We start from the raw sequence: 26,989 nt of genomic DNA on the forward strand, positions 1-26,989 counted from the left end.
TTGGTAGCAAAGTAAAGGTTTTACTCATAATGTTCGAACCCCTTTGCTACTAAAGACAGTGATCACTAGGCATGACAAATATGTTCTAGGGTTTCGAGTCTCCGATATGAATCTTTGATGTGCTATTGTGTGTAATTATTCTCTTGTGCTGTTTCCAACTATCACTCAGATCCAACCTCTCCGGTCCAAAACCTAACCGTCATGGCTGTAACCGGAAACACCACTAATGTATCATGGGTCAGACCTGACATTGGAACACTGCATGGAGCTTTGACTCACTACGTGGTCGTATACAATCGCACTATTCTCTCTGGGGTGACAAGCAATTTCACTACAAACAGTGAACAAGTTCCAGCTGGTAGTGATCCAGCACAAACAGTTTTCTCCTATCAAATCCTGGGGCTAACAGCTGGCAGCAGGTATGAAATATCCATTGAACCATGTAGGATGGCTGTGTGTGGACCAGCTGCAACGACAAGTACCAACACCAGTAATGCAGGTACGTCTGATTGTGTGCAGTCTGCTTTGGGAACAGTTCGTAATATTCACCCAGGCGCGTGCTCGGCGATGGGCACGGGGGGCACGTGCACCCCCCAAAAATTTTCAATCTGGGTAATTGCAATTGTAATGTATGCAAATATGCTCTAAAATTCAAGAAAGGTTGCAAACAAATTGCAGAAAATTGCTGGGGGGGGGGCTCCCCTCGGCTCCCGTGCACCCCCCTAGTTGGGGGGCCGAGCACGCCCCTGTTCACCCCATCTATTTTTGAGATGGAGTAAGCTGATGAAAGTTGTGCTGCAAGTGTAGTTACATTCACATAATATATACGAGTTACAAGATGAAGATGTCTCGAGTGTGTGTAGAACATTGTCCTACAATGTACTGCTGGGACACCTCGTCTCTTTTTCAGGGACTGTTACTTTTCCTTGTTCACATCAGTTCGTTTTGTTGTACTTCTCTTTATAATCCTTTGAGAAATTATTGAGCCACATGTACTAAAAATTTGTAATGAAGTAGAATTAATTGGAGCACATCCCAACTTCTGATTGCTCACGGATGAACCCTGGTAATAATCAGAAAATTCAAATTCAACTCGGTTGAGCTGCTCGTTTGCTTGTTTTAAAATTGTATTCTATTTTCGTCACGCGTTTTATATCGCATATGTTTTTAATCACCATCAATATCCTGTTTGGCTGTTGTCGCTTCGGCTTATGCGAAAGCTATACATGCTGTGTATAACAACATTGCATTGATGGCAACGCGGAGAAGCTTCTAATAATAATAAAAAGTAAAAAATAGAATAAAAAGTGTCTGCAATGTCATTGCTGTTTGGCTTTCGAGCTTGCAACTTGCAGAACATTTGCTCCCACACAATTTCCTTGCGTTTTTTTTCTTTCTGCGTTCTGGCATTTTGTTTCTCTGCTGTGGAAAGCCATGAACACCCGCAGAAAACAACGCGGCGGGGCGATGCACCTGCTTCAGCTGTCGAACCTCCTGTGATGGCTGCAGTTTCATCTGGCTTGCCAAAGAGACCTCGCACAGCTACTGCCGGCCGCGCAACCACCAGCCCTAGCCGAGCCCCGGACAGCACGGACACCTCCAACCTGCAGGCCTTGATCGAGCAAGAGGTTCAACGCACCATGTCCACTGCTGTCACCAACGCTGTCCAGCTTCTCCTCTCCCTGCCTCGCTCTGCATCGCCGCTTGCCGTCGGCAAACCGGACCCTGCTGTGAATGCAGTGACAACTGCCACGCAGCACCAACACTCACAGCAGGTGAACCTGACTGTCCCACAGGCTCTCCTCGATCGCATCCAGAGAGGTGGGCCTGTGGACTTTGATTGCTTGTTGCCCGATACGATTGCAGCCAGTTCTAGTGCAGCACCGGTGGCGTTCCAACTTGGTAGCTCCGGTTGCTCATTCTGCGCATTAGAATATTTTATGAATCCGAGTCCAGAACTGTTTGTTGCAGGGTGCATGAGCACTTGGGTTGAAGTCTGGACACTGTTCATGAATAGCCTGTGTTCCGCTGCTCCTCACTGCCTTCATGAGTGCATGTCGTACCAGGCCATGATCGCCGCGGCCAATCACCAGTTCTTGCCCGAAGCATGGCTGTCGTATCAGGCCATGATTGCCGTGGCCAATCGCCAGTTCTTGCATGGAGCATGGCTGTCGTACGATTGTCAGCTCCGTATAGCCATGGTGTCACAACCCGGCAAGAAATTGGATGTTATCGACATCAACTTGGGGCAATTGTGCTTCATTGGGAAGGCATGACCTGCCCACCATCATTTCCGTACCCATTTCTTCCCCACCGCCAGTTCAACAACAGATTCGCATCCTGGGTGGTAGCTAGCCCATATGCCGCAACTACAAGTGCCAGCTCAAGCAGTGCTTCTTCGCCCATATCTGCCTCCAGTGACGAAAGGAGCACCCAGGGCTCAGCGCCCAAGGCCAAGCCAGGAACTGTGTAAGCACTCATGTTGACCCTGTCACCAATAATTACCAGTAGTATTTTTGTAGAGGCACTAGCAGTAGCACCACCCATAACGTGCACCCTTGTGTAAGCACCACATCTGACTCTACACATCAGATGCACTTGTATGGGCACTAGCACCACCCATACACCTCTCTTAGTTTCCATATCTCTAGCTTATAGGTCACGAATAACTCGTTCTCATGTGTTTTCTTCTCTTTTTTTACATTTATTACTGGCTCGGTATCCGAATTAAAATCTTCTTCTTTGTGCTGTTTCATTACCTCCTTACTGTACTTAATCCACTCTTCTTGTTCCTTTCCCTTTGCCTGCATTTCACCTGATGAGAAGGCTTGAAAGTATACTTGTGAAACCAAACACTTTCAAGATGTTCATAAAGAGCCTGAAGTGTGTCCTTTTTCTGAGTATTATGATTACTTTGAAGTACTATTATCACATTCTTGTCTCAGAGGAAACTATTTCTTATTTTGTTGGGGATTTCCCAACAGGCATTGTTGCCTTTTTACTGGGAACCCTAAATGTGACTTTCTGGCAGCGCGAAACAAAGCAGGCGACCCGGCCTGGCGACAAGGTGGAGGCAGCACATTCCACCTGTCCGCACCAAGATACGCAATGGAATGGACACCATACCGGGAGTTGCAGGCAAGCAAGAATGCTAGTGGTACTGGATATCCTGGTGTGTTCGCCAAATGGCATGACCGGGCAGAGGGTCCGACATAATTCATTGTATTTTAGTTAAACATTTGAAAGTTTCACGTATCCAATCTCCCATAAGCACTGTAACAACATGAGGACAAATTTGGCTGCAACGAAACTGTTTTGCTGATAATGTTCGAACCCCTCTGCTACCACAGACAGTGATCACTGTGCATGACAAATATATTCTAGGGTTTCGAGTCTCCGATATCTTTGATGTGCTATTGTGTGTAATTATTCTCTTGTGCTGTTTCCAACAACCACTCAGATCCAACCTCTCCTGTCCAAAACCTAACCGTCGTGGCTGTAACCGGAAACACCACTAGTGTGTCATGGGTCAGACCGGAAATTGCAACACTGCACGGAGCTTTGACTCACTACATGGTTGTATACAATCGCACTATTCTCTCTGGGGAGACAGGACCAAGTCATTTCACTACAAACAGTGAACAAGTTCCAGCTGGTAGTGATCCAACACAAACTAATTTCTCCTATCAAATCATGGGGCTAACAGCTGGCAGCAGGTATGAAATATCCATTGAACCATGTAGGATGGCTGTGTGTGGACCAGCTGCAACGACAAGTACCAACACCAGTAATGCAGGTAAGTCTGATTGTGTGCAGTCTGCTTTGGGAACAATTCGTGATATTCACGCCGTATTTTTACTTGAGCTTGAGCAGGCTGATGAAAGTTGTGCTGCAAGTGTCGTTACATTCACATATACGAGTTACAAGATGAATATGTCTCGAGTGTGTGCATAACATCGACCTACAATGTACTGCTGGGACACGTCGTCTCTTTTTCGGGGAACTGTTACTTTTCCTTGTTCACGTCAGTTCGTTTTGTTGTACTTTTATGAAGCATTGTACTCTAGGTTAGTAGGTTAGTACTGAGCTCTGTGAGTATTTCTCCTGTCTACTTTACGGATATAGTTTCTGTTGCCGCGAATCAGTTCCTTCTTCGATCCTATTTCTATTCTCTTCATCGTTCTTTTCAAACCCTATGCTGTACGCATATGGGTGTATGCGATTACGCGCTTGTCAGTTTTTATCCTGAGTTCACGTATGACATCACTATTTTGTGTCCTGTTTTTTCTTCTTCAATTTGTTTCCATGTGGTACACGTGTACGGTGTAGTGCCACATGTGTTCCGCTAGTTTGAATGTTTAGCATGCTGCGCGCGTTCAAGCACTGGCTTTCTCTTCCACGTACCGTTTACTCTTTTTTCTTGCTGCGCTCTGTACACATAGAACAGCTTTCACTGCCTTTTGCGCTCTGGGAGCTGTTTAAAATGTGCCCGGCCATAACGGATATCAGGAGGGATAAGGCCGCTTTCCTTTAATTTTTATTCTTTTTCTGGAAAGGGAGGGATCATTCTTGGTCCTTTGGAAAAGGAACAAGCAAGCTCCACGAGCTTAGTTTTCTCTCTTGGATTTTGATAAATATTATTATTAGGGGTGAAACGAGTATCTATTTTGACCAATCGATCACTCATTCACAATATTCGATCGAATATCCGATTATTTCGAGTATTTCGTCAATGTTCAAAAGCGCCAGATTTGTGAGTTCTCGACCAATTCGGAAGAAATTATCTGTAAACATAGAACAAAAGTCGCCAACGTCTTGTACAGAGTGTAAAGACTAATGATTTTCATCAGTACTTTCATATCGCATAGCTAACTAACGTTACTTGCCGTGGTGATCGCATGGTCAAAGTCATAAAATACTGACTCAAAGGCATGCATAATGCATTCATACCATGTACCAGTGGACGAGCGATACAACAAAAGTTTTTTGAAAATAGAATGCCAATACTAAAAAAAAAAAAAAAAAAAAAAAAAAAAAAAAAAAAAAAAAAACGATCGAGTGCAAAATTTCGAATACTCGCTCGTTTGAAATTTGCGAACGATTACTCGAATATTCGAACTAATCGTTTCACCCCTAATTATTATGATAAACACAATGCAGAATCAATGATTGAGAAGTTCCGCATAACATAATCAGTAATTACATTGGTAAAAAACGTAGTCGATCTAGGGAAAGTCTTGCGTACACTGCATGCGGATCTGTGTTCCGCCGTGCGGAGTTTTTGAATCACGTAGCTGCCTTTGGCCACTCGGAACGTGGTCGTGTATGACCGGGTCGACTTGGAGGAGTGAATCATAAATTTGTACTCGACATAGACAACGTTCCGTTAGTGGAGTGCAAACTCGCGAATTCACGGGTTTTTCCCGCCCACTAACGTAAAGTTGCTCAACTTTGCGTAGTTACGAACCTCTCCAATGTCGCTTGTTTTGTTCGTGATCCACCATTCGATAGCAGTAAATCGTCACAGCAAGAACACAGCGATATAGTTATGGAGTTGTAGCAACCCAAACATCACTGGGGGACCAACTTACAGTGATGCCTTCTCCGCTGTCAAATGATTGCTTTCCAGAGTGAGCACCGCTGCCTTCTCTCACAATGGCACGTATTCATCTAAAATGGCGGACGCCCACGCTGCATACATGGTATGGGCGCACGTGAGCCACGCTGTGGGGACACTTGTTCGATTCCGCATACAAATGTATACAAATGCGTGGAAAAGAAGTTTCTCTAATCGCTGGAACTTGTGAGTTTCTTTCGATATAGACTACTGGTCTTCAAGGTATACAATAGTAGTGACCCAACGAAGTGGAATTTGCGGAATACAACGTTCGAGACGGCTCAACAAGTCAAGAGTAAAGTGCGAATTTACTATGTACGCTAATGAGAAAACCTACTTGTTTCCCCGCAGCGCTAGTCACGTGCACCTTCAGTGAATACGTGTCATTCTTTTTTATATTTTAGAGACAGTGTATTTTTCTTTATCAGAGCAGTGAGGCTTCCTGGAGCTTCATATAAGGCAGATTGGTTAGTGCAGGTCTTTTTTTCCCGGTTTACATGTAGAGTAAAACCTGTGACTACCGACCACCCCTTGGTGCCAGCAAAAGCGGTCTTTAGTTAGAGGTTTGCACCGCGCGACCATATATGAATCCCATTATATGATATGTATATCAAAATGCAGCTAATACAATTCCCCAAGACTTGCGCGATGCCATTCTTATTTCAGGTCAAACAACACTTGGAGAGAAAGATGGAGAGATGGAGAGAGACAAAGAGAGAGAGGAGATTAATAATTTTTGTGGACATCAAATTCAGCTCCTACTTCTGAAGCCAGGAGTCAAACGTTCCCTGTGGAAGTTTCGGTTTGCGCTGGGCTTCAAATTTGTTCATGCGATCAATCGTACTGATCCTTCAGCATCAGGACCTTGCGGTGCTGCTTTGCTTCTGGATTCCTTGATGCCATCGTCGATTCGTCTGTATTACTGGGGTGACAGAGCCGCTTAGTCTTCGTTTCTCCTCCGAGTAGTAACATCGATCAGAGAGCGCTTTCGATGCGCTCTCCAAGACGTTTCCTATCATGTTTATTCTAGACAGCGCTTGAAATTCTGACAGGTGTAGTGCAGTCCACACCGACTCCACAGTCAAAATGACCTGCGTTCATGTCTTCAGCTGTAGTATCGAAAGATTCCTTTCAGGACCACGGAAAATCATCAAAATTTGAAGAAGGAGCTTCGAGCAACATTTTGATTTCCAACAGCGCGGTCGCTAGTTACAGGTAAAAAATCGTCTTTGGGACAAGAAAAGGCGGTCGCTGGTCACGTTCAGCAGGTAGTCGCTAGTCACAGCGCATTTTGAATGTGAGACCGTCCGTGCCTGACGAAGTGGTCGGTAGTACCAGGCTGGTCGCTAGTCACGGTGGTCTTTAGTTACAGGTTTTACTGTAGTTCTTTGCCTATTGTTTTAGTATAATTATAAGGAAGTTGTTTGCTCCCCGCACTGGAGCTCGCGCTTTTTCCGCCAGCCTGATTTGACACTTGCCTTCCGGAGCAGACAAGAAGTCCATTGAACCTTCTACTCGGCAAGCCTTTGCAAGTTTTCCGCAAGAAAGTACCACTCCCTGCTCAATACACAGTGTTTCAGGAACTTCTCCCCCCCCCCCCTCCATCAGTTGAGCTTGAGTAAGCTGAGGAAGATTTTGCCTGAAGAGCACCACTTAGCCATCACTGGGGATACAAAATTACAGAGACGTTTCGTTTCCAGCGCAACAAACACCTCGTTAACACCAGACGAAAACGAAAACAAGCTAAACAAACTAAACATCACCGCAAACTACGAATGTTAGCTTTGACGAGATGGTGACGAAAGACAAAGGACCACGCCTACAGTGCGCTCGCCCTCTCATGTTATTTCATAACATGTGCTTATCTTGGTTGCGCTCACCTTCTCCTCCTTATGTTATTTCTATAACTTAGAACCTTCCAAGTTGGAAGGCTGTTGGAGTGCGCATCCAAGATGTGCTAGAGCTGTTAGCCAGTTAGTTGTAGAACGTCAGTACCGTCGGTCAGTGTCGTGCAATGTTATCGCATGAGCTGATTGTTTAGTAACTGGCGGTGTTAGTGGACAGTATAGCGTAACTTGTAGTTCCTTGGTCTTTCTCTTTTGTATAAATTAAACCTTGGCTCTCCATCTCAGTCCAATAATAATAATAATACATCATTCTGACATGTACTACTATTGGAAACATGCTAGTGTTGGTACTACTATTGGAAACATGCAAGTGTTGGAGACGTGTATGTTTATTGGGGAAAATACGGTATGTAGTATGACTGTTGAGATTGAGTGTTGGAATCTTTGTTTTTTGTGTTTTCATCTTTTCCTTTTTCTGCATACCACAGTACCCACAGGGATGGTGCAGAACGTAGCCACTTCAAGTGACAGTAATAGTATCCGTTTGACATGGAACAGGCCCCCCTTAGCAACACTCAATGGAAGACTGTCTTACTACAATATAGTGTACAATCGCACGCTGTTGTCTGGAGTAGCATTCAATTTGACCACTGCAACTGTGACTGCAACGGTGGGCAGCGAAACGGACACAGCGTTCTCCCACGACATCACTGGGCTATCTGCTGGTAGCAAGTTTAATGTGTCTGTGGAACCATGCCGAGGGTCGCCATCAGCTTCCAATTTATGTGGACCAGCATCTGTTCATACAATTGATACTGCCAATGAACGTTAGTTGTAGGCTTGAAGAAACTTGGTGCATTTTTACATTGCTACTTCTTCTGGCTTTATTTTCTTTCAAGAGAATAGGAATCGGAGAGCATTCAGTCGCATTTGGTTTGCAGTTTGTCAAGACTCTCCAGTTCTGTGGGTGTCAAATAATGAACAAGCAGGGATCTCCCCGTTAGTTGTAGGCTTGAAGAAACTTGGTGCATTTTTACATTGCTACTTCTTCTGGCTTTATTTTCTTTCAAGAGAATAGGAATCGGAGAGCATTCAGTCGCATTTGGTTTGCAGTTTGTCAAGACTCTCCAGTTCTGTGGGTGTCAAATAATGAACAAGCAGGGATCTCCCCACGTCCATTATTCCGGTGCGTACAAGGCTGCATGATCACTGTTCGCAGCACCCCCCCCCCCCCCGTATGCTACTACAGTCAAACCTGCCGTTAGCGACCTCTGCTGTAGGCGACCATCTACCGTTAGCGACCGATTTTCCGTGCACCGAAGGTTTCACATACAAATTGATCTGTCCAGAGCGACCATCTGCTGTGCGCGACCAGCGACCACGATTTCATGCACGGTGGCTGCATTCAAATCTGCTGTAAGCGACCGCGACCTACGTTCAGTCAGGTGTGAAACTGTACTTGCCAGTGTGCTGTCAACGGCATGCCATATGCAAGGTGTGAAAATGCGCTGTCTTGCAAGTGCGCCCCAATATCCAATAAAAATGTGATTTTTCATATCATTTAATGATAGGAAAAATCACATTATTCTCGTCGATTTGAGTACATGGAAGCATAATTATATGCATGCCCGGTATGCCGGATTTACCATACATCTGCCGTAAGAGACCATCTACCGTAAGAGACCGCTTTTTCTTGCACCAAGGGGCGGTCGCTTACGACAGATTTGACTGTAGTAGTCAAGCCAATTGAATCCGCCATTGCATGAGACGAGTACTTCAAGTAATACCAAGAGTCCATAAACAAGAGTATGCAACTGTGATCTCTTTTCTATGGGCCAGATGCGCGGCGCGCTTTCTTCATTACATCATTCAGCTGCAGTTACGTAATGGAGGCAGCACCCCGCGCATCTGGCCCATAACCACAGTTGCATACTCTTGTTTATGCACTCTTGGTAAAACTCGTAGTGAAGAGGTTGAAGTACTTGCATCATCCCATACGAGGAAAGTAAATGCCCGTGCCATCATCGTGGATGCAATGTTTACTATGCTATGATGTGTGTAGTATGCATGCAATGTTTAATGAGCATTTATTAATAGCATGCTAACGCAAGTTAGCAGCCATGCGCCAGCCCAACGAGCTGGCCCGATTTGCGCGCATGCGTAAGTCACGCGGACTTGTGCCCCAAAAGATCCCGTGCAAGGTCTCTTTCTTGATCTTTGCTGTTTTGACTTTCAAGCTTGCAACTTCCAGAACTTTTTTCAGCGTGTAGTGTACAGGCAATGTTTACTGTGATGTGTGCAGTGTGTAGTGTGCATGCAGGCCATACACAGCACTCCAGTGCCTGTATGTGTAAAGGGCTAAGCTGCAAAAGTCCCCTTTTTTACGAGATCAGACAACTATGCAGCAAAGGACTTTACATCATGGTTGCGTGGTCTTTCATTTTTCAAAGAACATCAGGTCTTTACAGCCCACTGGCCTGTATCCACTTTTTATGTTATTTTTGAACTCCAAAGACCACCACCCCTTGCCTCCACAAAAGTGAATAAAGGAGACGTAATGGGGAAGTTATAATGTCACTTGAAAACACCTCCATCTTACGTGCTCCACCATGTAAGATGGAGGTGTTTTCAAGTGTAAAGCTATAGGCAGACACCAGAGTGACAACATGCACAGATTTAAACGTCGTTTTCATGTCACTCGTCAGAAGTAGTAGTTTCTTTGTAGTTCAGTTCTCAGTGTGATGACGAATTCTGATGAGAGTCAAATGAAAACGGCGTTTAAATCTGTGCATGTCGTTCTGGTGACATTGTATGACTGTGTGCACTCTCTTTCTACTAATTCCACGCATATCAGTGTGTGCCAGCCATGGCAAAACAGAAATATCTACTGCCATATTTCAGGGACAATTAAAGTGCCATATTATTCATTACATGAAAAACCTTACACACACCATCTTCAAGTGGTCTCTTCGCTGCAAATTACAATATCTCAATCAGTATCTCAATTGAGATATTGTACAGATGGAATCCTGATAATTCGAACACCAAAATGCGGAGGGGGGGGGGGGGGGGAACTTCTAATTATCCGGACATTCTAAGGGTGCGTTCTTATATTCTCTAGCTTCTAAAAGAAGAAGAAAAGAGTAGTCGAAGAAACTGGGATTACTCAAGAACGGGTCTCGAAGAATTCGGAGATATTTTGCACATGTCAAGCAAAATGAAGCGTCAAAGGGGCCGCGATCTTGAGTGATGAATGTATGTGCGTATGCGAAAAGGGAAATGCGTACACTCATGATGAACACGTGGCTTTTAGTCGTAGTTCGCATGCGCTGATCCCAAACCGCGGGAATCTCCAAGTTTCAACCACCTCTGAAGCTTGGAGAGCTTGGAGAGCTTTGGAGAGCCTCCTAAAAGTCGGAGAGGATATAAGAACAGCTCTCGAACTTTTCGGAGAGTCTCCAACTTTTCCGAGAGGATTTAAGAACGCACCCTAATTATCCAAACAAGTGCCCACAACACATTATGTATGTCAAAATGCTCGCATTGACACGCAGAATTGCACTACGCACCTTAGACACAGATTTAGTGTGGACACTGAACTGCCTGCACATGCAAACCAAAGTGATTTGCAGAAATTAAAGTGAACTTCTAATTATGGTTTGCTAACTTCGAATTATCAGCACAAATCCCACACATTTTCTATGTAAGTGGATTCCGTGGGACTTCTAATTAACCGGACATACCCAGTTCGAGGTTCTAATTATCAGAAATTGTTATGTGGAAATCGTATTGACAGAGTTCTAATTAATTAACTTAACTGTTGATCGCAATTCTAAAACTATTGTCGCCTCGACGCCTATTTACTTAAGTAGTATGTTCTAATTAAGGTAAGGTTTTTCAGCCTTGATCCAAGAGGGTGGTGGCGTTCCTGCGGATGCGGAAAACTGGGCCTTTGGCCGAGTCTCACGCGAACCGTGATTTTTTTTTTTTTTCATGTAATGAAGTGGCTGCAGTGGAGCTTGCACACATTAAGACATAATTATTATTCATCCTACCATAATGTATGCACACAGCTATTGATTTGAAACTTTGCCAGTCTTTTGTACTCCCATTATTTCCATCTGCAGAGCCGACGTCTCCTGTCCAGAATCTGGGAGTTATGGGCACTGGGCAAACTGTGAGAGTAACATGGAACAGACCCAACCTTGAAACATTGCGCGGAGCATTGACCCATTACAAGATTGTGTACAATCGAACCAAGTTGGCTGGCATCGCGCATCATATGATATCAAATTCTGTGGATGTTAATGTAACACTGGCCACTAAGGAGGATTACTCACACGATGTAGCCAATCTATCATCTGGCAGTGAATATGTGTTTTCTGTTGAACCATGCCGGAGATCAACACCATCAAGTAGCTTGGTGGTTGTGTGCGGACCACTCGACTCGGGAACAATTCAAACTGGCAACAAAGGTTAGTTGAGCTGTGCGCACATGGGTTTAATTTAGACTAATAGTGAGAGATAGACTTTGAACTTGTTTCATGAAAGTTAAGTGTGACTGAATGTTTGTAGCGGCCCAACACTGACCTCACTGAAAGTTGGCTCCCTTTATCCTTGGCTGGACCTTATTCACCCACCATGGCAGTTTGATTCAGAGACCCTCCCTTCCTGGCTATGTTTGTTGTTGCACTACAGCCATGTACAATATCACACTCAAAGGTCAACTGACCGCGCGCTTGATACACATCTCCCATCATCATTATGGTCCTGTGTGAGCCGGGCTGGTCACAGCACTACGGCATCACAGACGTTTTTATCCTGTACACGAGTCGTACGTTGGCACCGCTTGCAGTCGCTGCCGTGCTGCACTGCTGCACTGTTTTCGGTGCGCTCTCCTTGTGCCTCTTGCACTTGCATGCACTTCCCCTTCACTTGGTCGCTTGTCTTCTGCTCAAGACATTGCCGATGCTGGATTGAATTTGAATTTGAATTTGTAGTCTGCAATCTGTGGATGTGTTACCGTATTTTTCCGGTTGTAAGTCAACCTTTTACGACGAAAAATAGAAGGAGAAAGGGTGGGGGTCGACTTACAATCGGGATTCAACTTATAACCGGGAACTATCAGTAAAATGACCTGCACTGCATGCACGAGTGCACCGTGTGTACACACTTTTGCCAGTTTATTGGCCTTTTTCAAGGATTGGGACGTTATACCCTCCATTAAGGAATGTGTTACATGATTTGTTGATGTGTTAGTAGCAGGGAGTAGTTAGTAGTGCTTCGTTGGGTGATAACTTTGAAAAGCAGAATTGAGACCTCTGGATACGGGGGTCGGCCTATAACCGGGGTTGACTTACAACCGGTAAAATACCGTAGGTGATTGTAGCCTGTAGTCTGTGGATGTGTTAGGCAGTGGGTTCAAGTCCTACCTGGGAGCGGTTTTTCCAGCCGTGCTGCTACCCACAGTTAACTGGAAGCTTGTGGCCAAGCCCAAGCGGTACATGGATGCGGCTAATGGGGTTTCTCGGCACTTGTGCCAGTGGTCGTGAGACTTATCCCCTCACCCCCACCGTTAGTCGCTGCATCTGTGCAAGTGGTCGTAAGACTTGTCCCCTCACCCCCACCGTTAGGCGCTGCATCTGTGCCAGTGGTGGTGAGACTTGTCCCCTCACCCCCACCGTTAGGCGCTGCATCTGCTGCTAGGGTGTACCCTGTGTTAGCGGCCGTCGTCAGTTCCCTACGGGAACGGACACGATACTTTTTTTAATGTGTTATGCTAACGTGTGACGCGAATGTCGTTCCTTTCCAGATCCCGAGGGCCAGGTTCAGCTGTTGGCATTGTCCCTATCATCTGGTGGCAACGAGGTAAATGTGAGCTGGGAAAAACCACCGGCACGTACTCTAAACGGAATATTAACTCACTTCAAGGTTGAATACAAACGCATTATTCAATCCGGAGTGACGGAAACGCCGCCAACCATGATGGTTGTTCATGAGAACGTGACTGATCAGACAGTTCAACGGTTTTCAACGGTCGTCACACGCCTGTCCCGTGGTAGCCAGTATGCATTGTCAGTTAGCGCCTGTAGAAACATATCCTGTGGACCAGCAACAATCATGTCAATCAACACATCTGATGCAGGTTAGTAACGGTTACTGACTGTGTATTTCATGACTCATCTACGACAGTAGTAATATCCTCAACTGCCATCACCACACCGAATGCATGCATCATCCCGAACACTACGCACAACTTCCCACCGGGATTAGACAAACAAATGGAATATTTCACCTCCTTCTTGACGTGCATGCAGAATTGGTGCCCACCCAGGATATACAGACTCTCTCCAGTTCAACGCTTCTTTGTCTTTTGCGTGATTGGTTTGTCGTTAATTAAGCACACTACAGTCTGTTTCAAAAAGATTAGCAATCAAGTTTGGGTCTTAAAAAGTATGAAGATAAGGGAAATTTGGACAACAAAGTACATAAAATGGCTTGTTAGGGCACGGCAAATTGTTCTGTGAAGGTTTCGGAACAATTGGACCAACCGTTAAGGAGTTAGAATTTCGGCCAGGTTTCTGGCCTTTTCCCATGGTTTATAATTTGCCCTGGAAGCCAGTATCGATTTGTTATCAAAAACCACGATTTATCCCTTCCTTTTTGGCCTTGTGGTTATGAATACTGTCTGCAGACCATGAAGTTGTGAGTTCAAATCCCAACAAATCTTCAAGTCAAATATTTTTTCTTCATTTTTTCATTGTTTTGGTGATCACGCTGGTACAAGCGGACAAAGAAGGTGGCTGCGCCAAACGACTTGTTGTTGGAGCTTGCGTTTCCTGCCGAACTGACTGACACTTGACTGGCTCACGCCATGTGAAGTTGTGAACACACACAACACTGAAACCGTGTGAGTGAACACGGAAGTCATTGCGCTGTAGCTACGTGTTGTTGAATACACTGGCACATCGATCGATCGATTTCTGTTTGAGAATTATTTTAGTATTTTGAAGATCGCCAATTATTTATTTGAATTTAGGAGTCAACGCCGTCTTCTATCAGCTTTCACACGCGTCTGCTTTTCTCAAAAATGTCGTCGAAGTCACACGGATAGCTTTGCCACATCAAGGCCTTGGGGATGAGTCTGTGTCGATGTCGTTTTCGTCACATCGTGAGAGTAAATTGCATCCGCGGCAGCTCAAAGAATCTATTTGGTCACAAAACGAATTGGGACGCATCCCGCTCGTCAAAAATTTACCACACTTTCGACATGTCCTCGACCAGCTCCTCTCTGACAGTCTGACTCCATATCGATACGAGGAAGAAATCATTTGTTGTAAACCAGACGAACATGTACGAGTACCGACGTCAGTGAGTTGTCATTTTTCATGCTTTCGCGCGGAATATTTCTTCGAGTTCACAGTGAGTTTTTCCAGGCAGCGCTCGAGCGCTCATACGGTAAGACGGCAAACTCCCCGGGCGATCGCCAGGATTGCTAATCTTTTTGAAACTGACTATAATGCGTGCTAGTTTGTACGTGAAGTAGGTGGGTTACAGTGAGGGCTGTGTCCCACTCGCTGGCCTCAAACGAAGGTCCCTGGTTCGAATCCTGGTGGTGACAGTCAACAGTTACTTTTCCCGTTTGTGTCTTTCCCGCAAACCAGTGACTAATAAGGATGATATGGGTCCTATAGAATCGGCTATAGAAATTACTGCGGGGAGCGTTCCACCTTAAACAACTATGTACTTTGTATTTTTGGTTGGTGTGTAACTTTCCAGTTGAATATAGCAGCCAGCAGAAGTGGGATTCCGGTAATAGTTATGTTCGAACTCCTGGTATTCTCCTTGCAAGAAACTGAGAGGTTTTGACTTCAGTGCTAATTGCACTTCAAATGAAAGAAGGTGACTGCTCCTAACCTCGGAGCTCGCGCATTTTGCCAACAGACTGACACTTGACTGACTCACGACTGTCGTCATGAGCACGTGAGAAAAGAATGCCGGACTGGCGTATCTGTGTGTTGCGCCACTCCCGTCTGAAAAACACTCAGGTGCCCGGATATTCTCAACTTAGCGGCAAGGGTTCTTTCTTACCAGTAGGGAGGGACATTTCTGATGCCAAGGGTTGCATTTGACTATTGCAGCTACATGGGTGAAAGCCTACAACACTCTCATCAATTCTACATAGCCGCTGTATTGCTACAATCTACAAGTACAGTGTGCAAGTGAACTCGATGAAAACAAAAGAGGCAAAGAAAGTGAGGCGCAAAGCAAGCATGTAAATCCTGCATGCAAAAAGGCAACAGTTACCCCGCTGCACGGAAGGCGCATGTACACAGTGGAGGTGTAAAAGAGGATGTGGGGTCATTCGACTCAAATGTCCCACCGCAGCTAACAGCGACATTGTAGGCAGCAGCAGCAGGTCACTCTATAATCGACAGCTAACAGCGACATTGTAGGCAGCAGCAGCAGGTCACTCTATAATAGACATGCTGTGCTCGATGTGGAGACGAATGAAAGCATGTGCTTAGTTGCTTAGCCCTGGCCCTGAGTGAAACGGCAGCCGTCTTTGCTGTAGTCCTTTTCCCACCTGTCTTGCTGGCTATTACCGTATGTCCGCACCTTCACAGCCATGGCGGCATATTCAATTATAAAGCCAGCCTCAGTTATAAAGCCATGGGCTTCGTAAATGGAATGACATTTGAAGCATGTTTTGCAAAAATGAAGGAATAAGTACAATACAATGCTAATAAACTTACAGCCCAGCAGGAAGGGTGAACAAGTAAAAATTTCTGTGTGGACTTTGACTTTTATGGCATGGCGTAGTGGGTGAGTCATTTTGCATCTAAAATATCTAGGAAAGCAGCGGTAAACAGTTTCCTCTGAGACAAAAATGCGATAATACTCATAAAAAGGACACACTTCAGGCTCATTACAAACATTTTGAAAGTTTTTGTCTTCACAAGTATACTTTCAAGCCTTCTCATCAGGTGAAATACAGGCAAGGGAAAAGGAACAGGAACAGTGGATTAAATACAGTAAGAAGGTGGTAAAACAGCGCAAAAAAAAAGAAAGAAAGAAGATAGCTAAAGTAAACAGCGAAAATTGCAATAATGACACAAAGGTGCAAATGCGAGAAAACACCTTCTTACTGTATTTAATCCACTGTTCCTGTTCCTTTTCCCTTGCCTCTATTTCACCTGATGAGAAGGCTTGAAAGTATACTTGTGAAGACAAAAACTTTCAAGATGTTTGTAATGAGCCTGAAGTGTGTCCTTTTTATGAGTATTAAAGCAGCGGTGTTTCGAATATAGGGCCATGGCTTTAAAGGCGCTGACCCACGGTATATTTGTTCTGGAAGTGTCTTCATGTTACAAGCACAAGTTCACTTCCCACTGAACAGATGAAGGAGTGTATTCTGTTTGTCTTGTTTTGTCCTTGTATTTTTTCTGGTATTGTGTGTGATTATTTTTCTTGTGCTGTTTCCAACTACCACTCAGATCCAACCTCTCCGGTCCAAAACCTAGCTATCATGGCTGTAACCCACAACACCGCTACTGTAGCATGGAACAGACCTGGAATTGCAACACTGCACGGAGCTTTGACTCACTACATGGTTGTATACAATCGCACTATTCTCTCTGGGGAGACAGGGATAAGTCATTTCACTACAAACAGTGTGCAAGTTCCAGCTGGTAGTGATCCAGCACAAACAGATTTCTCCTATCAAATCACGGGGCTAACTGCTGGTAGCAGGTATGCAATATCCATTAAACCATGTAGGACGCCTGTGTGTGGACCAGCTGCACTGACAAGTACTGATACCAATAATGCAGGTAAGTCTGATTGTGTGCAGTCTGCTTTGGGAACACTTCAACACTTTGATGCATGGTGCGAAATGATTTTGTAGTTTCACGAGAAGAACGAGTTTCGAAGTCTGAAGGGAACCGCTGGCCTATAGCAGTAGTCCCTGTTTCAAGTACCGGTGGTGGCAATTAACATCGGTTTTGGCAACAACAAAAATTAGGCCGGGTGTAGGGACACCCGACGCTCGGCTCAGCACCATTCAAACATTTCGTTATTGCAATTTACGGTACAAACAGAGCTCTGCACAATATGCACTGGAAAGTCCTACGTTGCGATTACAAGTCAACAATCAGAATCCTTACTGGGCAGAGGGAACCTGTGCGGCCCCAATGGAGCATTTGCGGGGATCAGGTTTCACTCACTCGCCGATCACATTGCTGGCAGCTCAACAATACGCTGTAGTTGGCGAGTATCACGCTACTCATGGAATGTATGTTTGCGTAGGGTATCACATCACCCTCTTGCCATGTGAGATATCATGTTACAGGGAGGGAGGGAGAGAGAGAGAGAGAGAGAGAGAGAGAGAGAGAGAGAGAGAGAGAGAGAGAGAGAGAGAGAGAGAGAGAGAGAGAGAGAGAGAGAGAGAGAGTTTACCAGGCGGCACTATAGGAAATCGATGTGTGGTAGTCGTTGAATTTGTTGAGGTTCCAGGACGTATCCGAGATTAAGTTGCCATCATCCTTCAGGTGAGTCGACTGACTTTAGCTGTCTTAGCTGCCGTGTAGCATGTTCATAAGACCAGGAGTTTGGTTGAAAGGAATCTACTGATTCTGCCTTCTCGTTCCAGAACTGATCACCCTCATTCCGTAGTATGGAACCCATGTAATGCAGTACTTTGGAGCGTGCTTCACAGAATTGTGACCGTTTGGCGTCATCAGACTCGACATTGAGAATTGTGTCAAGTTCTTTCTGCTTCACAGATAGTTCGGATACACTTTGACTGGAGCTGTGGTGCCTTTGGCAACTTTGCCGTGTGAAAGTTTACTACCCACTCTACTCAGTGTCATTACCTTCATTGGCCTTTTATAATTTATTCTCCTTTTTAGTCGATATCATGTAATTAGGCAAATTTGCCTGTTTGTTCTTCGACTCTAAATAAACAAACAAACAAAGTGGTCTGAAACTGCGTTGTGGATGGTTGCTACAAATTTTGTCCACACAGAGTCCAGTTCCTGTCAGGATTCAATGTTAACGCGACTGCTGCATGGACGATAAGTGCTGCGAATAGTGATCATGCACCCTGGCCTGAGTAGCTCGCTTGGCTAATTGAAAGTCTGCCGACCTGGGCCACATTATGTTGCTAATACACGCACAACCCCAGTCACAGCGCACAAGTTGGTTGAGTTTGGCCGTCAGGAGGCCAGCGCAAGGTATCCGGGGCGCGGGTCTGATTCCAGCGAGGGGCAATGTGGTACCCCGCAGCGCAAGGGTAGCGTGATACCCTAAGCCAACGTGCGCGCTGCATGAGTAGCGTGATACTCGCCGAGGGCTTTTGCTGTTGCCTAGCAACGCGTTTCTGTCTTTCCTGGGCCCCAAATGCATGTTGGGTGGCCCTGCGCATGACTGCACGTTGTCATAGCAACCTTGGAAATCTCAAGCCGGTTACCAACAAGCTAGGAATCAGACCAAGCCGCCGAATGCCCCCGCCGGCCCCTGGCGCTTCATTGCAATTGAATTAATATTTTGTCCAGAATAGTGAGCTAGGACAGATCAACATACAATGTAGCTTGGAGTACCATCATGCTGAGTGGTACTCATTGTGAGACGTAGGATAGTGTAGAGCGATAATAAATACCAGGAGGCGTGGGTGGGAGGGAGAAATTGCAAAACAGTTGGATGCACGCAGCAGCACAGCTAGCAAGAGAAAGAGCCGTGGATGGGTTTGTTCCTGTTTTTGATGGCTGTGGCCATCCGTTTGCCCAACGGTCTCGTGTGAGTACGGTGTTTGTTTGTGCTGCCAGCTCGCGCCCGGCGTTTGTTTGTGCTGCCAGCTCGGGCCCGGTGCGCGAGTGAAACCGAACCGTGACGAAGGCTTTCGCTCTTTAGTGCTATTGACTGGCTTTTCATACGATGCCTATTGATGTCTAGAGACATGCTGTCTAGCCTTCCCCTGGTACGCATTCACGGGGCTCTGTTGAAGTTCGTGCCGTGAACTGCCAAAGGGAATTGTTTGAATGGTGCTGGGGCGGGTGCGACATTACGGTGTCCCTGCAGCCGGCCTAATCGCTTTTGTCGCCACAACCGATTTTGTGAACATTCCGGTAGGGAGTCTGTGAAACTTCTGAGTGGTTTGTCTGGTTGAGAGATTGTAACGGTGAAACAGAGCTCATTTGCTTCAGCTAGTCTGTAGCTTCTCATTCTCAATTATGTTCCGTACTGGCTGGCCATTTTTGCATGAGACAGCCAATCCTCAAAGCATGGGGATCAGTGACACATACTAGGTTTGAAAAGAGTGTTTGAAATGATCAGCCAGAAGTCAACCAGGCCCTCGCCTTTGCCATTGCTGGTTCTATGCTTGGAGAAGCAACCAACTGAGCTTTCAGATCCTTGAGGATGTACTATAACCGTGTCACTAGGACTACTGCAGACCCACAACCGAACTCATAGTTACGTTTCACACTGATTTAATTCCATGAGGTTATTGTTGGGACTAAGAAAAAGAACTAACTAAAAACAATGTTGGGAGAGCAAGAACCATCTCGCACCATACCGGACGCATGCGCATGGTGCATCGAACCGGAACTAAAGACTAAAGTACAGAGCACGCGAAAGTGCAGTACATGTATGCGCCTGCAAGCAGCAGTGTCAGGAATGCAGTGAATCGCACACACCGCACGGCAGCCACCGTTAGCACGTCATGCAGTCTATACAACGCAGTGGCTCATGATCATGAAGAGAAAGCGGACACCAACCGCAAGAAGCCTATAGATTAGAAGATAAGAAGCACACCGCACATGCAGTGGAACAAGGAGTCACGCACGACTCATCCCTGAACGACAACGCCATGCAAGTACTCATGTACACAGGAAAGAACACAAACAGTGCACACAGCAACGAACAGAAGCAGCTAGTACACGTACTTGTACTAGGAGACATTCACACAACACCATGAATACTAGCTAGTGTCAGTCAGGATGGTGGAGGGGGTCACCATTACACTTCAAGGAGAACCCCAAGCTTTGCTTTGAAATTGCCAAGAATCCAAATCTCATCTCTACGTTTCACAAGATTGACAATATTTCCTAATTGGGAGTAGATTAGAATAGAGATGTTAAGACACACGTTATTTCCGACGTGACGTGCAAATTCACGTCAAATTTGGTGTAAAACTCCAAATTTCCCAATTTTGACGTGAGCTGCAGGTCACTCGCATTGTTTTTCGAGGCGCGAGCGAAATAAGTTGAAATGACGCAAGCTGAACTTTCACGTCACGTCAGAAATAACGTGCATCTTAACCTCTCTATTGCCTGTTTCGCTTGGACAGTATGTTGCTCTTTGGAACGTGGGAGCGTAGCAACAGATGACAGTGACACATACCTTGATCCAGGCTTGGGTGAGGACAGCAATCTCACAGTTACGATTTGTTCAGAGTAGAATTGGCACCAAATGGTATTTTTGGACAAGTGCTTTTGACGAGGTTTCCAACGCCTGCTCAACGAGGCTCTACCTGAGCGATAGAAGACAAAGCTATTGTCCAGCAAGTCAACACTACTTCCGTTGAGCCAGGTCTCCGTGATGCTGAGAATATTCCGGTCATAAGCTTCAAGTCTTCATTTTTTGATCAAACTTCTCAAAAGATTGGGTTGGAAAAAAAGTTGGAAGTTGCTATTCTGCAGAAGGACATGCAACCCCCAACATTTTTGAAAACAGGAATGCAGTGAGTATCGGTTATAGCGTGGTGTAAAAAAATATACTGCTTACAAGAATGACCTCTCATATTTTCATAATCATAACATGGGTTTCAAGTGAACATTTATTCTTACAATGTTATCGCATAGTAGAATATATCGGTCCTCAGAATGGATTTTGTGTAGCAAAACATACCAGACTACTTTGAAGTAGTACAAAGTGTTTTTTTAGAACACGGAGGCTCCACTGCAGCCAATTCATATTATTATTTTACTCCCTGATGAAGCCCCAAGGGCGAAAACTTGGAATAAAATTTGCAGCGTCAACGACCTTTGTGCAGTGGTGGTAACTGATCATAATAGTACAAAGTGTATCGCCTGTAGTAATAACATCTGTCCAATACAGTTCTGATCCGACTCGCATTGCATCGTAGTGCTGCAGGTTCAGTTTCAACTGTTGCTGTCATGTATCTCATATACTGCATAGCCACATGGCAAATGTATGGGACTATGAACACCCGCATGCATAGCAAGGACACGTTGTATGTATGGTGGCCATCCTGTCACTGCGCACATGCATCTGATATGTCACACTTGATTTATCGTGCGTAAGAAATATCGGAAATAAGAATAGATAGCCGTTTTTCAAGCACCCACGCTATAACCGATACCTCCTATACATTGAATACATCTCTACGACCTGGGGTGCAAATCAAAAAATGAATGCATTCTACAGTCCATTCATTGGAAACTGGCACCCTAACTTTTTGGTGTCTCTCTCACATAGTTGTAGATATCGTAAAAACAACAGTACATCCTGCATTGTGTGACCCGTGCAATTACTCCTTGCCACATTTGAGGCCAGAAAAGTTCAAGAACAGGGAAATAGAAATTCAGCCAGGTTCTACAAAATTAGGACAGGTATGCCATGGCAAAATGTATGGAAAAGCAGATCCAAAACCCAGATTTTTGAGATTTAAAGTGGGTTTTTGATCCTCAATTCGGCCCAAATCCGACTTTCAAAAGCCAGCGGGCCAGTTTCCGATGAATGGACTGTAGTGATCCCACAAGTACTGTAACGACATGAGGGCGAATTTGGCTGCAAAGAAAAAGGTTTTCTCTCTGAATGTTCGAACCCCTCTGCTACCACAGACTAAGGTTTTGAGTCTCCGATATGAATATTTGATGTGCTATTGTGTGTAATTATTCTCTTGTGCTGGTTCCAACTATCACTCAGATCCAACCTCTCCGGTCCAAAACCTAGCTATCATGGCTGTAACCCACGACACCGCTACTGTAGCATGGAACAGACCTGGAATTGCAACACTGCACGGAGCTTTGACTCACTACATGGTTGTATACAATCGCACTATTCTCTCTGGGGAGACAGGGCCAAGTCATTTCACTACAAACAGTGTGCAAGTTACAGCTGGTGATCCAGCACAAACAGATTTCTCCTATCAAATCACGGGGCTAACTGCTGGTAGCAGGTATGCAATATCCATTAAACCATGTAGGACGCCTGTGTGTGGACCAGCTGCACTGACAAGTACTAATACCAATAATGCAGGTAAGCCTGATTGTGTGCAGTCTGCTTTGGGAACACTTCAACACTTTGATGCATGGTGCGAAATGATTTTTTAAGTAAATGTGGGGAGGCTTCCTCCAGTTTCATATACACTCAAGAGTAGAACCCACACGCTCTCTTCCATTAACACTGGAATAATTCAACTCATTAAATAATAACCAAACGTACTTCCTCCGTATACAAAAAACTTCGTGACTTTTTTTAAGGCTGAGCACAGCTCGTGAATTGTTCCGTTTGACTTGGAATAACACTCGTGGCATTGTCTAACCTGTTTACAAGCTATATTCAAAGAAAAAAGCAAGTCAGACGAATGAGATTGAGTTTATTCAGAGTCTTCGTCGCTCGTGTCATTGTCACCTGACGACGCTGACTCCGCATCGCCAACAGTCGCTGCTTCCGATCGCATTTCGTTCCGATTCTTTTCAGCTGCAGTGATGATCCGACGCGGGACTTTGGCTACGTCCTCTTTATTTCCAGAGCTGTGTACGAATCGGTGTCGACTCTATTCAGTCGTTCCAACCCGCGACCTACATTATGCCGTGAAACGAGTCGCTCAAGCACATCCACAAGCTTCGTATTTTCTCGGCAGGATAACCCTCCAAACATTCTACAACGGCTTCCAGGAGGTCCCTGCGATTCCCCTTGGTGACGAAGGAGACGTCTGACTGTAGAGAGGCGAAGAATGCCAGGTCGTCAACATTCCGATCCGGAGTCTGCGCTGGTTGCACGACGACTGAAATATTTCATCTTGCAGTGCGAGCGTAACCGATTTATGTTCTCACTCCGAGTATGGGGCCGCGGACCGTAACTTATTTTTTTGGCGTAAGTACGAGCCTGGCCAGCTTCAGGGCAGCAAGTGCCGGTGGACTCCGTGTTCCAGCTGCGAGCTCCACTTCGTCACGGTGTCAGTTTTGAGCAAGTGACGTGTTAGTTTTTTTCATTTGACTAGTGAGTTCCAGTTGGCAACGTTCTCACACGCATGGCTTCCGTGGAGAATCTGTTCGGGATCAACCAAACTTACCTCAACATGAATGTGGATTGTCGATGACAGCCTTTGGCGCGGTTTGTTGAGCTGGTTCTTGCTCAAAAACACCGTTGAAAAGTCACGAAGTTTTTGTATACACTTATGCCAGATAGTGTTGGGCCTGTTGCCAACGGGCTCGGCTGCTTGTTATGTTACCTTTGTTTTACTTCACCATAGGTACAGGCATTGCTGCCTTCTTGCTGTGGATCATAAATGATGCCACAGCTCCTAGGCTATGATGAAAAATATAATAGTATGATAGATTAATATGATAAGATGTCATGACCGTGAGCAGGACAATTATAAAAATACCATGCAGCAGTGTATTTTATGTGTGTTGTGGTTGTACATGTAGATAATATTGATGATGGACAGGGGACAGAACGTACTCGTGTGTCAATAGCTAATGGAGTGAAGTGAGATCAAGATCTGAAAGAGATTTTTTGAAATGAACAAGGTTTGTTAGAGAGCGGGTAGCATCAGGTAGAGAGTTCCATGTGGTGCTGCCCAGAAATTGGATAGAACATCTCCCAGCAGGATTGGGTAGGAATGGGATGCGAAGTAAATTATGCAGCTGCCCACGGGTGACTATACGATCAGCAAGTGGTATCTGAGGCTGGGCAAGTAATACAAAATAATCTTGAAAGAGAGAGCTTGCAGATCCGTGTATAGACCGGAAAACAAATACAAGCAGCTTCTGTAAAAGGACTTGGTGAAGTGATGGTATGGATAACTTAGCAAGCAAGGGAGCTGTTGCAGTGCGGCGGGGAGCCTGAAACACAGCACGAATACCAGACTTATGCAGTTTTACAAGGCAATTTAGCAGAGACCGTGAAAGCGCAGGAAAGAAGCAATTAGAGGCGTAACAGAGATGAGATAGTATCATAGACATATACCACATTCGACGTGCTTTCAGTGACAAGGCCCGGCCATGCCTCCAAAGCTGTCCAGTGGTCGCCGCCAATTTTTTCGCCAGAAACTCGATGTGGGGTGCCCAAGTTAGCTGGTCATCAATCAACACACCGAGGTATTTTGCCACGTGTGTGACTTGCAGAACACTGTTGTTGCAGGTGACGAGTGACGGAGCAGCGTCAAACAAACCTCTGGGACGAATAAACATCACTTGAGTCTTAGCTGAGTTCAATAGCAAACCTTTGTCCTCAAGCCAGGACGAAAGATTGGTGACTGCTGTCGTGAGCACAGCACAAACAACAGCAGGGTCACGGTCGGAGTAATCAACAACGATATCATCTGCAAACTCTTGATTGCAAACTTCATGTGGAAGCACAGACGCTATATCACTTATGTAGAGAACAAATAAGAGAGGTCCAAGTACACTTCCTTGAGGAACACCTCTGGAGCATGGAATTGGCGTTGAAATCTGGTCTTTGATTTTGACACACTGTTGACGTTCGGACAGGTATGAACAAAACCACTGCAGCACCACACCACCAAGCCCAAACTCAAAGAGGATTTGAATAAGCTGGCGATGGTCAACTCTATCAAATGCTTTGGACATGTCAACCATGACGATGCCCGTGTGCTTGCGTTCAGATTTAGCTAATAACCAACGGTTGGTGGCAAGGATCAGGGCATCCTCGGTAGAATGACCCTTACGGTATGCAAACTGAGATGGGGGGAGTAGACAATGACGACTCAAGAAGTTTGTCATCTGTTGCTTAACAAAATACTCCAATATACGTGAGACGATAGGTAACAATGAAACAGGTCTATAATTCTTTGCTGATGTCGCATCGCCTCCCTTGAAGAGTGGGCTCACATGTGATCTCTTGAAGGAAACTGGCACCTTTCCACCGGATAGGGATCTGTTTATAATACGAGTTACATACGGACCTAGGGTGACTGAGCAGCGGCTAAGTACTATACCAGGAACACCATCGCTTCCAGTAGCTTTCGTGGGGTTGATGCACTGTAAGCACTTGGAAACATCAGGAATCTGAACTGCAGTGAAAGATGTCAGTCCCACTGAGCCAGTTGGACCAGCTGGCATTGGCAATGTGGCTGGTCGATGGGGATCATGGACAATGGCTCCAAATGCATCATTTAGCTCTGTGACAGTTACTTGTGGTGCGTGCCGACTCTTCGTTCTGCCTGTTACGGTGTTCATGACTGCCCAAAGCTTCTTCTGATCTGCTTTAGCACATTGCTCTATGAAATAGAGATTTTTCAGCCGCCGGTCAAGGCGCCTGGCTTTGGCTCTTGCTTCTCGGTGAGCAGCACGTAGTATATCATCTGCACGATTTCGCCGAAGGCGACGGTGAAGCCGGTTTCGCTCTCGAACACATGCGACAAGTTCATCTGTGAGCCAAGGGCAAGGACGACGTTCCTTACGATGGCGCAAAGTGATCGGAGCATGCTTATTGAGAGTAGTAACAATGGCATATGTGACAGAGCATGCCATACTATCGATTGAATCCTCGTTAAATGATGAATTCAGTGTAGAGGCTAGGTCCACTTGAAAAGTATTCCAATCGACACGATGAAGGCGACGGCTCTTTGTCATCGTTTCACCCTGGCGTCTTGGGCTAGATTTGCAAGGAAGACGAGCTAAGACAGCATAATGGTCGCTGATATCCAGGTACACAATTTCACAAGGACCTTGAATGGGGGTGGTGGACAGGAATAGGTCTATGGTAGATTGTGAGTGACTCGTGACTCTGGTAGGAGCGTTCACGTAATTCTGTAAGCCAAAACGGGCGAGGATGCGATGTACGGGGTGTGCAGAACCAGTTTGCGTGTTGCCAAAGTCAACATTCAGATCACCAATAAGCACAGTAGATGATTGACGACCTTGGCAAGCACACTCAATGTTCTCCTCGAAATCTTCCCAGTATGCAGCACGCATGTTGGGTGGTCGGTATGCGCATCCAACGAGTATGCTCTGCTCGCCAGTGCCAAGCTCAAGCCATAGTAGTTCTAAGGTCTCACATTCCAAGTCCAATCTGCGACGTATTGCTAGCGACTTATGAAAGTAGACACACACACCTCCCCCATGCAATCGGCGGTCTTTACGAAACAATGTATAGTTAGGAATTGAAATCTCGCCATCAGTTACTGAAGGTTTAAGCCAGGTCTCTGCAATTCCAAACAGATGTATGCCCCTTGAGGACATGAACTCCTTGACTTCAGCTACTTTAGTGCGCAAACTACACACGTTCAGAAACGCAATTGCTGCTGACA

At 45.5% G+C, this 26,989-nt stretch overlaps 1 protein-coding gene across 1 annotated transcript in view; it reads left to right on the forward strand.

Annotated features, from left to right (window-relative positions):
* The window catches only part of LOC135805621 (mucin-3B-like), a 99,435-nt gene that overhangs the window by 31,506 nt on the left and 40,940 nt on the right, over window positions 1-26,989 (forward strand). Inside the window, exons 10-16 of the mRNA XM_065319687.1 lie at window positions 170-499; window positions 3,461-3,796; window positions 7,953-8,291; window positions 11,592-11,939; window positions 13,277-13,609; window positions 16,962-17,297; window positions 22,414-22,746. Of these exons, the coding sequence (XP_065175759.1) occupies window positions 170-499; window positions 3,461-3,796; window positions 7,953-8,291; window positions 11,592-11,939; window positions 13,277-13,609; window positions 16,962-17,297; window positions 22,414-22,746 (2,355 nt within the window). The remainder of the gene's footprint in view (window positions 1-169; window positions 500-3,460; window positions 3,797-7,952; window positions 8,292-11,591; window positions 11,940-13,276; window positions 13,610-16,961; window positions 17,298-22,413; window positions 22,747-26,989) is intronic.

Source organism: Sycon ciliatum, chromosome 1 (genome assembly GCF_964019385.1).
Source record: "Sycon ciliatum chromosome 1, ocSycCili1.1, whole genome shotgun sequence".
NCBI classification, from domain to species: Eukaryota; Metazoa; Porifera; class Calcarea; order Leucosolenida; family Sycettidae; genus Sycon; species Sycon ciliatum.